At 44.4% G+C, this 13,512-nt stretch overlaps 1 protein-coding gene across 1 annotated transcript in view; it reads right to left on the reverse strand.

Moving 5' to 3' along the window:
* ankef1a (ankyrin repeat and EF-hand domain containing 1a) overlaps window positions 1-13,512 on the reverse strand; it is a 157,753-nt gene that overhangs the window by 105,679 nt on the left and 38,562 nt on the right. The window contains exon 7 of the mRNA XM_037686078.1: window positions 12,065-12,291. Within this exon, the coding sequence (XP_037542006.1) occupies window positions 12,065-12,291 (227 nt within the window). The remainder of the gene's footprint in view (window positions 1-12,064; window positions 12,292-13,512) is intronic.

Consider the following 13,512-nt stretch of genomic DNA (forward strand, 5'->3'; position numbering starts at 1 on the left):
GTTTCTGCGTCTCAGCGCCACCAGCTGGTGAGAGGTGGTGACGTCAATTTGAACCCCGCCCACTGGAACCGGTACTGAAAGCATAATGGAAACACAACCTGTACCGTACCGAGTAGAGTAGAGCCGTGCTGTACCGGTAGTACAGGTACTAATGGAAAAGGGGCATAAGCTCCCCTCGGATGTCAGGCCGCGGAGGAGGAACATAGGTGGTTTTTAAAAACCATTTTAAATGCAAGCAGTGCTCTGCACAGTCTTCTTTCTCCAGCTTCAAGGTGACTTTATTTGAGGTGAGTTGCTCACACCCCGTGCTGTGTGCTATCATCTACATAGCCATTAAAAATAATAAGGATTTCTTGAATGGCTTTTCTGATTTTCTGACTGGACTAATGATAAACTATGGTCAAGTCCTTATTGTTGGGGATTTTCACATACATGTATGATGTCCAGAGAAACCGCTGGTGAAGGACTTTCTCAGCCTCACTGACTCTTTTAACCTGGTACATTGGGTGACTGATCCCACGCATGAACATGGACACATGTTGGACCTGGTTCTCTCTCATGGTTTGTCTGTGAACGACCTGGAACTATATGATAATGTGATTTCTGACCATAGGCCTGTTTTATTTGATGTTGGTTTGTCCTGTGCTCTAGTTAAATCCTACATTCCTGCCCAGTGACATTGAGTTTTTAACCCTTCCACTGCTGGTCAGTTAACTGCTGCCTTCGAACAACTCTGTGCTCCCTCTGACTCTGCTGCTGACACCGAACAGCTGAGCTCCTGGTTTGACTCCTCCTGTCAAACTATTCTGGACTCTGTCACTCCATCTAAACTGGTGCGGCCTAAAGCCAGATCTGAACCCTGGTTTAATGAAAAAACTCTTGCAGCCAGACAGGAGTGCCACAGAGCTGAACGGAGATGGAAAAAAGATAAACTGGAGGTTTCACTTCACATTTTAAAGGACTGTCAACGTCAGTACCAGAACACTGTTAAAGAGGCCAAAAAACAACACTTGTCAGACATTATTGTGTTCAATCACAACAACCCACGTGTCCTTTTTAAAACTATTGACTCTGTCCTGAAGGCCCTACAACCTGTATGTCTGGAAACCTCTTCTGTAATGACTTCCTGCAGTTTTTTATAAATAAGGTTGTTACCACAAGGGCCCTTATTCCAGCCCCTGCTTTTGACCCCTCCTGCTTGGTCCCCTGCCTGGCTATGTTCGATAGATTCGAACGAGTAACTCTGGCCCTTTTAGAGGATGTGGCTGGCCATATTAAGCCATCAGGTTCTCCTCGTGACCTTGTCCCCCCTCGTCTTTTAAAAGAGGTGTTTACCAGCATCAGGCAGGTGATCCTTGCTATTATCAATAGCAGTCAGTCCTCAGGTGTTGTCCCAATAAGTTTTAAACATGCTGTGGAGCAGTCCCTACGTAAAAGGCCTAGCTTAGACCAAACTGTCTTGGCTAATTTTAGGCCCATCTCCGAGTTGCCTTTTATTTAAAAAATTTTAGACAAAATTTTATATTCACAGGTAATTTATTTTGGATGAGCACAATATTCTGGAGGTTTTTCAGTCTGGCTTCAAAACTCGCCACAACACATAATTAGCTCTAGTCAGAGTTTTTAATGATATTCTTATAGCCAATGATTCTGGTGAACATGTGGTTCTTGTCCTGCTCGACCTAACCGCTGCCTTTGATACCGCTGACCATACCATTTTACTATCATGCTTACAGCACCAAGTGGGTATCTGTGGTACTGCACTAAGCTGGTTTAGGTCCTATCTGGCAGACAGAACCATGTCAGTCAACATAGTTCTGAATCCTCCACTCCTCCTCTGTGTTTTGGGGTTCCACGGGGCTCTATTTTAGGTCCCCTGCTTTTTCTCCTTTATGTGCTTCCATTGGGATCAATCCTTAGAAAGCATGGGATCTTTTTTCACTGTTATGCTGATGATTGTCAGATCTATATGCCACTAAAAAAGAACCCTCAATTAGGCCACTTCTGTTGTGTCTTGAAGACATCAAAGCCTGGATGTCTTCACACTTCTTAAATTTAAATGAAAAGAAAACAGAAGTGATGGTGTTTGGTCCTAATGGCTCTTGTGAACCTTGCCCTGTTGGTCTGGGCCCTCTGGCACCACATGTAAAGAAAACCATTTTAACTTGGGTTTTAAAATAGACAGTGATTTTAAATTAGATTCCCAGATTGGAGTGGTGGTCAAGACCAGTTTTTAACACCTCAGACAGCTGGCTAAGGTAAAGCCAATCCTTACAAAACAGCAGCTGGAAACAGTAATCCATGCCTTCGTCACCTCTCGGCTGGATTACTGTAAAGCTCTTTACCTTGGAGTCAGCCAGTCCTCCCTTAGATGTCTCCAGTTGGTCCAGAATGCTACTGCTCGGCTTGTAACTGGAGTTCAAAAGAGGGAGCACATCACCCCCACTCTGGCTTCACTCCACAGGCTGCCTGTTCATTTTAGAGTTCATTTTAAGATTATTTTATTTGTTTTTAAAAGTTTAAATGGTCTTGCTCCATCCTACCTCTCTGAGCTGCTTCATCCATACTCTCCTGCTCGGTGCCTCAGATCAGCTGATCAGCTGCTCATGGAGGTGCCGAGGTCCAAACGAAGGCTCAGAGGGGACAGAGCTTTTTCTGTTGCTGGTCCAAGACTGTGGAACAATCTCCCTCTTCCCATCAGACAAGCCCCTTCACTGTCCATTTTTAAAACTCTTTTAAATACACATTTTTACTCCCTGGCTTTTAGCACAGACTGAATTTGCTCTGCACTGTTTTTATTGTTTTTATTGATTTTAATATTTTAAACAACTTTTTTTTAATGTTTAATTTTTTTTTTATTTTGTGTGTACAACATTTTGTTGCAGCTGTGGTTGTTTTAAAGGGCTTTATAAATAAAGTATTATTATTATTATTATTAGATGTATTATTTACTCTTTTTATCTGTCTTAACTGTAAAACACTTTGGTCAGCTTTTGTTGTTTTTATGTGCTATATAAATAAATTGACATTGATATTGACATCTAGGTCTCCACGCCGCTCGAGGTATCCACACCACTTGAGGTCTCCACACCTCTCGAGGTCTCCACACTGCTCGAGGTCTCCGTGCCACTCGAGGTCTCCATGCCACTCAAGGTCTCCACACCACTCCAGGTCTCCACGCCACTCCAGGTCTTCACGTTCGGCACGCCTTGGGTCCACATCTCAACTTGGTTAATTTCCTCGCCTTGGTTCATCGCCTCGTCCAGGGTATTTGCCTCATCCAAGGTCTTTGTCTCCACCTGAGGTCCTCACTCCATCTGTGGTCCTTGCTTCTCCTGAGGTAAATGGTAAATGGACTGTACTTATATAGCGCCTTTCTTTCTTATCAAGACACTCAAAGCTCTTTACACTACAATTTGTGCCCTCATTTACCCATTCATACAACACTCTACTAGATCTCTACACAGCTAATTGAACAAATCATTCTAAAGAGACTAATCAGAACTTTATCATATTCATAAACCGATGGGACACACATTGGAGGCAATGAGGGTTTCAGTGTCTTGCCCAGGGAGACTTCGGCATGTGACTGCTGGTGGAGTTAAGCTCCCAACTCTTGCATTGGAGGACAACTGCTCTAACCACTCAGCCACTGCCGCCCCTGTCTCGACGACAGCTGCAGCAATGCCTCAACCAACAAAGAAACTGAGCCAGCCTCAACTGACAAAGAAACGGAGTCAGCCTCAACTGACGAAGAAGCCAAGCCAACCTCAGTCAACATTCACTGAGGTGTCTACTTCGCCTGCAGCACCTGGCGTCTCCTCGCCTTGTCCAAGCTCCTCGTCTTATCCAGGCTCCTCGTCGGGTGGGTACTCCTTAATATCCATGGTCCTACTCCAGCCTGTTGGACGGCCCCCCAGCCACCTGCCTGGTCTGCTCTGATGTATAGTACGGCCTCCCGGCTGCACACCTGACCTGTTCCAAAGCTTTGGACAGCCTTCCGGCAACCCATCTGACCTGCTCCAGAGCTTTGAACAACCTCCCGGCCACCCGCCATCTTGCCCCGGCCTGTTGGACGGCCTCCCGGCCACCCGCCTAACCTGTTCCAGAACTTACCTGACCTGCTCCAGCGCTTTGGACGGCCACCCGGCCACCTACCAGACTGCCCCGGCTTGTTGGATGGTCTCCCGGCCGCCCGCTCAACTTGCTCCAGCGTTTTGGACAGCCTCCTGGCCGCCCACCTGAACTATAGCCTGCCTAGGGATGGTCTCCTGACTGTCTAGACATTTTATGTGTTCCCTAGTTGTGTTTAGTTTAGATCCCAGGCTTTTGTCCTGCTGGTTTTTGTTTGTCCTCGTGTTTTCCTTGTGCCCTTCATCCTTGCGGTACCTCCCTCCTCCCGCCCAAGTCTTTAGGGGTGGGCTTTTTTGGGATGCCAGTGGGTGTCCTTGGGGGGAGGGTACTGTAAGGATAGTATCCCTCTGTCAGTCTCCCTTTGTCTGTACTCCTCTCCCCCTAATCGCCCTGATCAGTTCTACCTACATGTCCTCCAAGTGTTCGTAATTATGTCTCATCTAATCAGTGTATATAAGCCCTGGTCTGTGTCTCAGTCATTGTTGGTCCATCATCTGGTACACCTCCTGGTTTGTCTCCTGTGTTCCTTGTATATCCTGACCTGATCCTGTCCTGTAAGTTTTGTTGCCACATCAGCTATTTATTTTCTTTATTAAAGTATTTATTATTTTTTTATGGGGGAGTGGTGGCGCAGAGGTTAGAGAAGGTGGGCGTGTGATCGGAAGATCGCCGGTTCAAGCCCCGGTACCAACAGCATCCAAAATGTGAGTGGGGTAGGTGAAGCACCCACACCTACCCCCACCCTCATTCATCCCACTCTGGGCCCTTGAGAAAGGCCCTTAACCCCCACCATCTGCTCCTCCAGATGTCCTAGATAGCAGCTCTCTGCTACACACAGAGGGCTGTGGTAGCTCGGTGGTCTGTGGTTGCGTCAGGAAGGACATCCGGCGTAAAAATAACTGCCAAGACTTCGTACGACTTAGTTCGCTGTGGCGACCCCTGAATAAGGGAGTAGCCGAAAGAAAAAAGTATTTATTATTTTTACATTCTGGCCTCCAAATCCTGCCTGCACCATTGGGTTCTTTCCTGCTCTGCCCTACCTGAAACTCCTGACAACGGGCAGGGTACAGCTTTATATGCATCTCATATGTTGGTGTAAACATGGCCTAGTATGTTACTGTATATCCCCATGTTTAGTATGGTCACATACTGATAAAATCTTGGCAAAGTGTCTTTCTGGTTTACATGATTAAAATCACCAGGCACCATGTAAAAAATCTCTGGACGCTTGTTTCGAAGTGAGCTGATGTTATCATCTAGCTCCCGCAAAGAGTCTTTAGCATTAACATGTGGGACTATATAGACAACCATAATAAACACCGCCATAAACTCCCAAGGTAAATAATGTATCCGACATTTCACAGTAACTTGTTTTAAAGCCTCGGAGCAGGAGTTGTTTATCAGAACAGAGTTTGTGGACCAACTTTTGTTTATGCAGACACATATTCTGCCTCCCCGTGCCTTCCCTGTTAGCTTGCTGCAGCAATCAAGCCCCCAGTATACTCCCGCGTAGTACGTAGGTATGCACGTACGTACGCGGAGGGTTGAGACTTCATACTCAAGCGTACACCCTGAGCGGCTGCAGAACAACTTTGCAGACAAGGGGCGTTTACCTTCGGGACAAATTGAGGTCGCCGATTGGTCATTTGCTGACACGGCTACTGGATTGATTGACAAGTCGGGAAAAAAAAACGAGCGCTGGCAGCCCCAGCTGCAGTGGTGTTCTATGTTATATGTTGTTAATAAAAAGTTCTAAAAAAGTATAAAAAAACAAAACAAAACAGGGAGCACTGGCCCTGCAGCCCACACATCAGATCAGCTCACCAGGAAATCTCAAGACCCTCCCGCAGCCACGCTGGGACTGATTTTAATCCGCTTGTGACAAATTCCTTCATTTCTCACAATTTCAGTCATGGCATCAACGGAGGAGGAAGAGATCGCTTGCCTCTTGGCAAATAAACAAAAAAAAAGGCCAGATCAGGGATGAAGAAGGGGAATTTAATACATTGGTGTCGCATACAAAACAGTCCGTCGCCAAGCAGTTTATTGTGCGACACCGCGTACGCGTACATAAAAATTGGGCTTTGAGTGGACATGCCTGCGGAGGTACGCGCGTACCTCCACGTATGGACGTATGCGGGAGTATACTGGGGGCTGCAGTCTGAGTTTTTTTCCTCTCCCTACACAAGAAGGAGCCTTGCAGCTTTGTTGAAGCAGACACCGTCATTTTTCACACCTTATCAGGAATTTAAAGTGGTTCTCCCACTGTGAGTCAACAAAGACCTATCTGTATCCTGATGCATGCTCAATAATCCAGGTAGAAAAATCTAAAAAAGTTAAATCTGGTCCTCTGGACATTCAAAAAAAACAAAACAAAGCAAATCAACAAAAAAATGTAGAAACGTTTCGTCTCTCATCCGAGAGACTTCCTCAGTCTGAGGAGCTGTATTCAGCTCAGTCTCTTAAATAGCACCGTCTCAGGGTGGATCAACCAGTTTTGCTGCTGACAACCAAAACCAGCTGATCACATGCTCAAGAAGGACCATCAGCCTAACAATGGATCATTAGCACACTGATGGCTGTTTACTGTTCACAGAGGGCTGAGTGATACTAGCAATCACAGCATTGTAAGAGGGGGACAGTTGAACCCGGAGGCCTCCACCCCTGTTTAATGATGGACGGTTTCTTTTCACAAAGATGGCCTCCTTTACTCCTCTCTCAAACCATCGTTCCTCTCTGTCCAGGATGTGAACATCTTCATCCCTGAAAGAGTGACCGCTGGCCTGGAGATGAGTGTAGACCGCAGAGTCCTGGCCTGATGATGTTGATCTTCTGTGCTGGGCCATCCTTTTGGCCAGTGGCTGTTTTGTTTCCCTGATGTAAGACTGATCACAGCCCTCCTGACACTGAACAGCATACACAACATTGCTCTGTTTGTGCCAGGGGACTGGATCTTTGGGATCCACCCTGAGACGGTGCTATTTAAGAGACTGAGCTGAATACAGCTCCTCAGACTGAGGAAGTCTCTCGGATGAGAGACGAAACGTTTCTACATTTTTTTGTTGATTTGCTTTGTTTTGTTTTTTTGAATGTCCAGAGGACCAGATTTAACTTTTTTAGAAAAGCTTGTGACCACACTGGAAAAAGTAAGACCGGACCTGCAAGCTGACTAACTAATTGTTCTCTAAAATTTAAGCTTCATCCAGTTGATTTAAATGCCTGTATTTAAATTGTTGTTTGTTTGTCGATGACATGCAAAGGATCCAGCGTGGCTGAAGGTTTAAAGACCCATGTAAAAATTGTGACGTCATTTTTGCTGACGTTAAAATCTTTACAAGAAGCATGCTCAGTCCGAAAGATGTTCTGGGTGCAATTGCCCGTCGCTGTTTACTAGAAACATGTTAAAACTTGGACGTCTGGAAAGAGTCAAGAGGTGTGGTCATGTGACAGTTTGAAGAAAACTCTACTGGGTTTTTGGGTGCCTGTGGGGAGTTTTTTTGCCAACTCCTCGAAAGAAGTTGATGACCTTGGGTTTCTGTTTATTATAGCCTCCTTAGGTCTGTAGCTGAAAACAGACTGGTCAGCAATACATCTCCGAGTAGCATTTTAATTTTTGTTTCTCTTGTGCTGTGCTTCTGATACGGCAGAATCCTTAAAATAAACACCTGTATTTGGATGATTCCTAGAAAGAATCTAGAAGAATAATACCTGCAGATGACCATATGGAGCTGTTATGGTTAAAGACAGGGATCAATAGCATTTTAGAATAGGCAGTGATGGAATGTGTTTTTATAAGTTGAGGGACAAACAAGAACCTTAGTTAGGAAGGTATAGGGAAATATAACATTATAAATGCCATGTATATTTGTTGCATGAATGATGTTGGAGTGTGAGTGAGTGTCTGCTGTATGAATGATAGTGTGTGTTTGTTAATGTATAACTAATATGGGTTACTTTACAGATGTATAAGATTGAAAACTGATAACTTTAGCAGCCATCTAGTACAAGGTCACTTAATGACAGGAAATGTACACAGACTTATAAAAAAAAGGCGGAGGAAAAAATCATCACATCAGGCATATAATTGGTAAGTGACCGTTTTATATTAACATAAATTTATTTAAATAACTTTTCAAGACCAACAGGTACAGTTCAAACTGGCAGCCCAGACAGAAAACAGACATCTCTGCACTCAAGTTGATAAAAAAAAGGAGAATCCCTGCAGTGTTCTGGTCCTGATCTTACTTCTTCCAGCAGTATGTACAGATTTTTGCATATACAACTATGGGGGCATCAAGCTGAATTACACCTTGGGCGAGGCAACCACCTTCCAGTTCAGCCTGTGCAGTGTCATAGCATGTGGAGAACACCAGGCCAGCTGGAGAGGGTATGATCTTTATTTGTGTGTGCAAGCATTCAGCTTTGCCTGGCCCTTCAGCAACAGCATTGACAGCTTGCAGACGCCGACATGTACTGTGGAAAAGAGAGATGCTGTAGAGGGTTTGGCTGAGCAATTAGGACCTGCCTCTCTGATGGCCATACAAAACCGCATGGCACTGGACATGGTATTAGCCAAAAAGGGGGAAGCCTGTGCTATGATTGGAGAAAAATGTTGTACTTTCATCCCTAACAACACTGCCCTGGACGGATCAGTGACCAGAGCACTGGAGGGACTGAGAAGACTGAGTAAGACCATGCATGAACACTCAGGCAGTGAGAACCCCTTAGAAGAATGATTTTCAAACATGTTTGGTAAATGGAAAACATTAGTAATCTCTCTGTTAGTGTCTGTGGCTACATTTTTAGGGATTATGGTGGTCTGTGGCTGTTGCTCTGTGCCCTGCTGTTGTTCACTGGCGGTCAGATTCATCACCTCTACAATCGAGAAAGGTGGCAGTGAGCGCCCTCCTGCTTACCAAATGTACAGCCAGGGACGAGACATGGAACTATCTTTAGTGGCCATCACACCACTACTGGAAGAGGCTGACTGTTACAGCCAGCTTTAAAGTTGTCTGTTTTGCTAAAATGCTGCATTGTGTGTTTACCAAGAAAGATGAGGGAAAGTTTTTTTTCCTGTACAGGTGGACTCTGGGTCAGAAATTACCACTGTCACAGAGGCCTGAGGTAATGCCCTGCTTTCCTCCTTAAAACGAACAGCTGCCTCAGGGAGGTTTCCAGGACATGCAAAGGCACACCTATTCAGGGATGGATAGTTAGGAGCAATGGTGTCTTTCAGAGACCAAAAGGGGGAAAATGTAAAGACGCTCTGCTGTGCTGTATTGCTCGATGTATCACAACTGTATCTTGTCCTTTATGTGCATCTGCTTGGCTTTTGGATCTGCTTGTCTTTTGGTATCAACAAGTACAGATTGAATTAAGTCAGAGAATGTATTTGAGTTTGTTGTGTACGGGACATGAACTAAAAGGGAGCTGCTGGTGTGTGTCCCATCTGATGACAAGATCACCAGTAAACTGGAACGGCAGAAGAAAATAATAAAACAACTCCATAAAAGGACTTCCAAGAAATGAAGACATTAGTTTGAACTAGTTTAGACAAATAACTGAAAGAATGTTTTGACACATCTCTGGGTGGAGCTTTTGTGCTTAAATACAGAAGTGAAACTCCGGTCAGATGCATCTTGGGTTTTTGCTGTATCTCTGTTGGTCTGGGGTAAGAGCGTCTCCTTTGAGCTGAAAGCTTTAATAAATGTTGGTAATACTTTTTAACTTGAATCTTTTCTCCATGCATCTCCGAACCAATGAGAAGAACATGTGAATAGGCTGGAAAGTCTGAGTTTTTGTGTTGATTTTCCTTAACACAATATAGTCTCATTTTATATCGCGTTTTAAATCATCTCGATATTTTTAATCGATATATATCGCCCAGCCTAGTGTGTAGTAAAGTGCTGTATGAATGTGTGTGAGTAGTAGAGTGCTGTATTCATTCAACCTTTATTTAAAAAGATAAATCACATTGAGCCTCGAAGACTCATTTACAAGTGAGACCTGTTAGGACGAACAAAAACAGTGATTAGAAAAGGAAAGAAAAACATGAGGAGAGACGGTATAAATAAAAAAGATCTCTCACACCGTGTCCTAGACAGGGCACGATTTGAGGCATCAAAAAAACCTACCACAGCGAAGCAACATAAACAGACTTTATACATTTACATATAGGCCAGTGAAAACATTGAATTTTTAAGGGAAAGTCGTAGCATAGTCCAGAGCCCCCCCTCTCAGCCACTGTCCAGATAAGAGGTGACATTCATCTTCAGCTCAGTTGAGGTTCTGTTACATGTCCACGGCCTTGGGGAAGGGAGGGGTGAGGAAACAGTCAAAGCATCTTTGTTGTTTTCAAAACATTCCAGGAGGAGTTGAGATAAGTCCGGCATCAAGGCCACAATTTGGGTCAGGCAGAACTTGTGAATTGCTGTTTTTGCCTTTTTTTAAGTCTCGCTAGTACATATTACTCTGATGGAAACTCCAAAACAGCCTAATTGATCCTTTATGCCAAAAGTCGAGCTCACAGCTTCTCCAAGATTATTCCCACCATTCATGAGTGCTGCCAATTAGTTCACAGTCCTGATAACAGCCTGCTCCAGCTCCCTGCAGCAGCTCTCCAAATTCAGTCTGAGCACTGTCGAGCTTCGACACATCCACACAAATTTGTAGACAATCCAAGATTTCACCAACCCAAACAGTAGAATCTAGTTGTCATCATGAATCCAATTAGTTTCCGTCGAGGTAAGAGGGTCCTCCTTACCCTGACTCCTGTCTCCTGTTGATCGATTTTGTTGAGAGACCAGCTGATCCTTCCATATGAATGTGTGTGTGTGTGTAGTAGAGTGCTGTATGAATGTGTGTGTAGTAGAGTGCTATATGAATGTGTGTAGTAGAGTGTTGTATGAGTATGTGTGTGTGTGTGTGTGTAGTAGTAGTAGACCACTGTATGAATGTGTGTTGGAGGTAAATGAGGACACAGATTGTGTTGTAAAGAGCTTTGAGTATCTGGATAAGATTGAAAGGTGCTGTATAAGTATAGTCCATTTACCATCCATTTTTCAAGTATTTGTGATTTTGGCATCTTGTTTTACTTGTTTCAGCTTCCTTCCGTTCATTCATTTAAGCTCCTCCTACTCTCACCTGATCCTCCTTGTCTCTCCCAGGTGTTATGTCTCCTTCATTAATTTCTTTTTAAAACCAGTGTTCTTTTCCTCTTTTGTTGTCTCTATGTTGTGCTGTCAAGCAGTTATGTTTGTTCTCCCTCAAGTTTGTGTCTGTGAATATTTTGCTGCCACATCAGCTTTTGTTTTATTTATTTAAATACAATTTTTTTCACTCTACCTCCATGCTCCTTACAACAGAAAGAGGAAGAAGCACTGAACCAGCCAGCAGATGACTGTCAAATTCAGGCTGCTCTCTTTGCCTTAAGGTTCAAAGACTCACCCTACAACCAAAAACAGAAAACACATCAGCGGCCAGTAACTTTGTCCCACCAACAATTAGCTCAACAAATCAGACCAACATCTCTCCTCTGGCCTCACTCACTCCTCCAGTGGGTGGAGCTTGATTCTTTTAAGCCCCTCCCAACCAATTAGTAGCTTAGAGGGCGCAAATGAATTAATTAGACACACTTTCATACAAAATGACACAGGGAAACGTCACAAAATAATATCGTATTGGATCTGTCATGTTTGTTGAGAGTAGAACCCAGGGTGCAGACAAATGGTTTTAGCCATGGCTGCCAGTATGCTATTTTGTTCAAGTGCTTTGTGATTAAATTCTTGTCTAAATTACAATTGTCTGAGCTTCACACGTTGTGCATCAGGTCAATTACTCTCAGGACCATAACATATTTATACACATTTCAATAATATTCCAAATTTAAACATTTCAATGTAATGATTTTTACACATGCTTTGATCCTTACCTTTCATACTCTTTGCATTCACGCTGGCACCAGCCCTGATGAGGAAGTCCACACATGAGGGTTTAGCGCTCTCGATGGCCCTCACAAGGGCCGTGCCTCCACAGAGGCTCGGAGCATCTATAGCTGCCCCAGCTTTCAGCAGAACATCGACAATGTCCAAATAGCCTGCGTGAGCGGCGTGGTGAAGGGGCGTCCAGAAGAACTGGTCACACACGTTCACATCAGCCCTGTCACAAACATTCATGGACATATGGTGGAGATTAGTTCCGAGTAGAAAGTGGGAGAGTTTTTGTCTGTATGTATGTATGTTCCTGGTTTGATTATGTAACATCTAGCAGCTTATGTACATTTTGTATGTTTATGTTCTTAATAGCGGCACTGTGGTTCAGTTGGTAGAGTTGTTGCCTCTCAGCAAGAAGGTTGCCGGTTCAAATCCTGGCCAGGGACCTTTCTGGGTAGAGATTGTATGTTCTTTCAATGCTGCGTTGGTTTTCTCCGGGTACTCCGGTTTCTTCCCATCCATCCATCCATCCATCCATCCATCCATCCATCCATCCATCCATTATCTTTACCCGCTTCTCCCATTTTGGGTCACGGGGGTTGTCGGTGCCTATGTACAGCAATCACAGTGTGAGGGGCGGGGTACACCCTGGATGGGTCGCAAGTCCATCACAGGGTCACATAGAGACAAACGAGACAAACAACCATTCACTCTCTCACTCACACCTAGGGACAATTTTAGTATTACCAATCAGCCTAACATGCATGTTTTTGGTCTGTGGGAGGAAACCGGAGTACCCGGAGAAAACTCACGCATGCACGGAGAGAACATGCAAACTCCACCCAGAAAGGCCCCTGGACCGGGGTTTGAACCAGGGACCTGCTCTCTGAGAAGCAGCAGCTCTACTAGTTGCGCCACCATGCTGCCCGGTTTCCTCCCACAGACCAAACACATGCATGTTAGACTGATTGGTAACTCTAAATTGGTTCTAGGTGTGAGTGAGAGAGTGAATGGTTGTTTGTCTTGTTTGTCTCTATGTGTACCTGTGACAGACTGGAGACCTGTCCAGGTGTCCCTGTGATGGACTGAGACTGTCCAGGTATCCCTGTAAAGGACTGAGACTGTCCAAGTGTCCCCGTCATGGACTAGAGACCTGTCCAGGGTGTCCCTGCCTCTCGCACATAGACTGCTGGATATGGACACAAGTGATTCCCATGACCCATAAAGGAAGAAGCGGGTAAAGATGACGGATGGATTTTCAAATGGTTAGAAGTTACAATGTGTGGAAGAACAGAGGTAGTTTATTTTTCTTGTCCAGGACGGTGCAGTTTATATTTTTAAGCAATATAAAAACTAAAAAGCAGTTTCCTGAAGTGGTTGGAGTGGTCGGTTTACACACACATAAATATAAATATACATATATATATATATATATATATATATATAT

The sequence above is a fragment of the Nematolebias whitei genome, chromosome 12, assembly GCF_014905685.2.
Source record: "Nematolebias whitei isolate Nwh7 chromosome 12, NemWhi1, whole genome shotgun sequence".
Taxonomy (NCBI): Eukaryota; Metazoa; Chordata; class Actinopteri; order Cyprinodontiformes; family Rivulidae; genus Nematolebias; species Nematolebias whitei.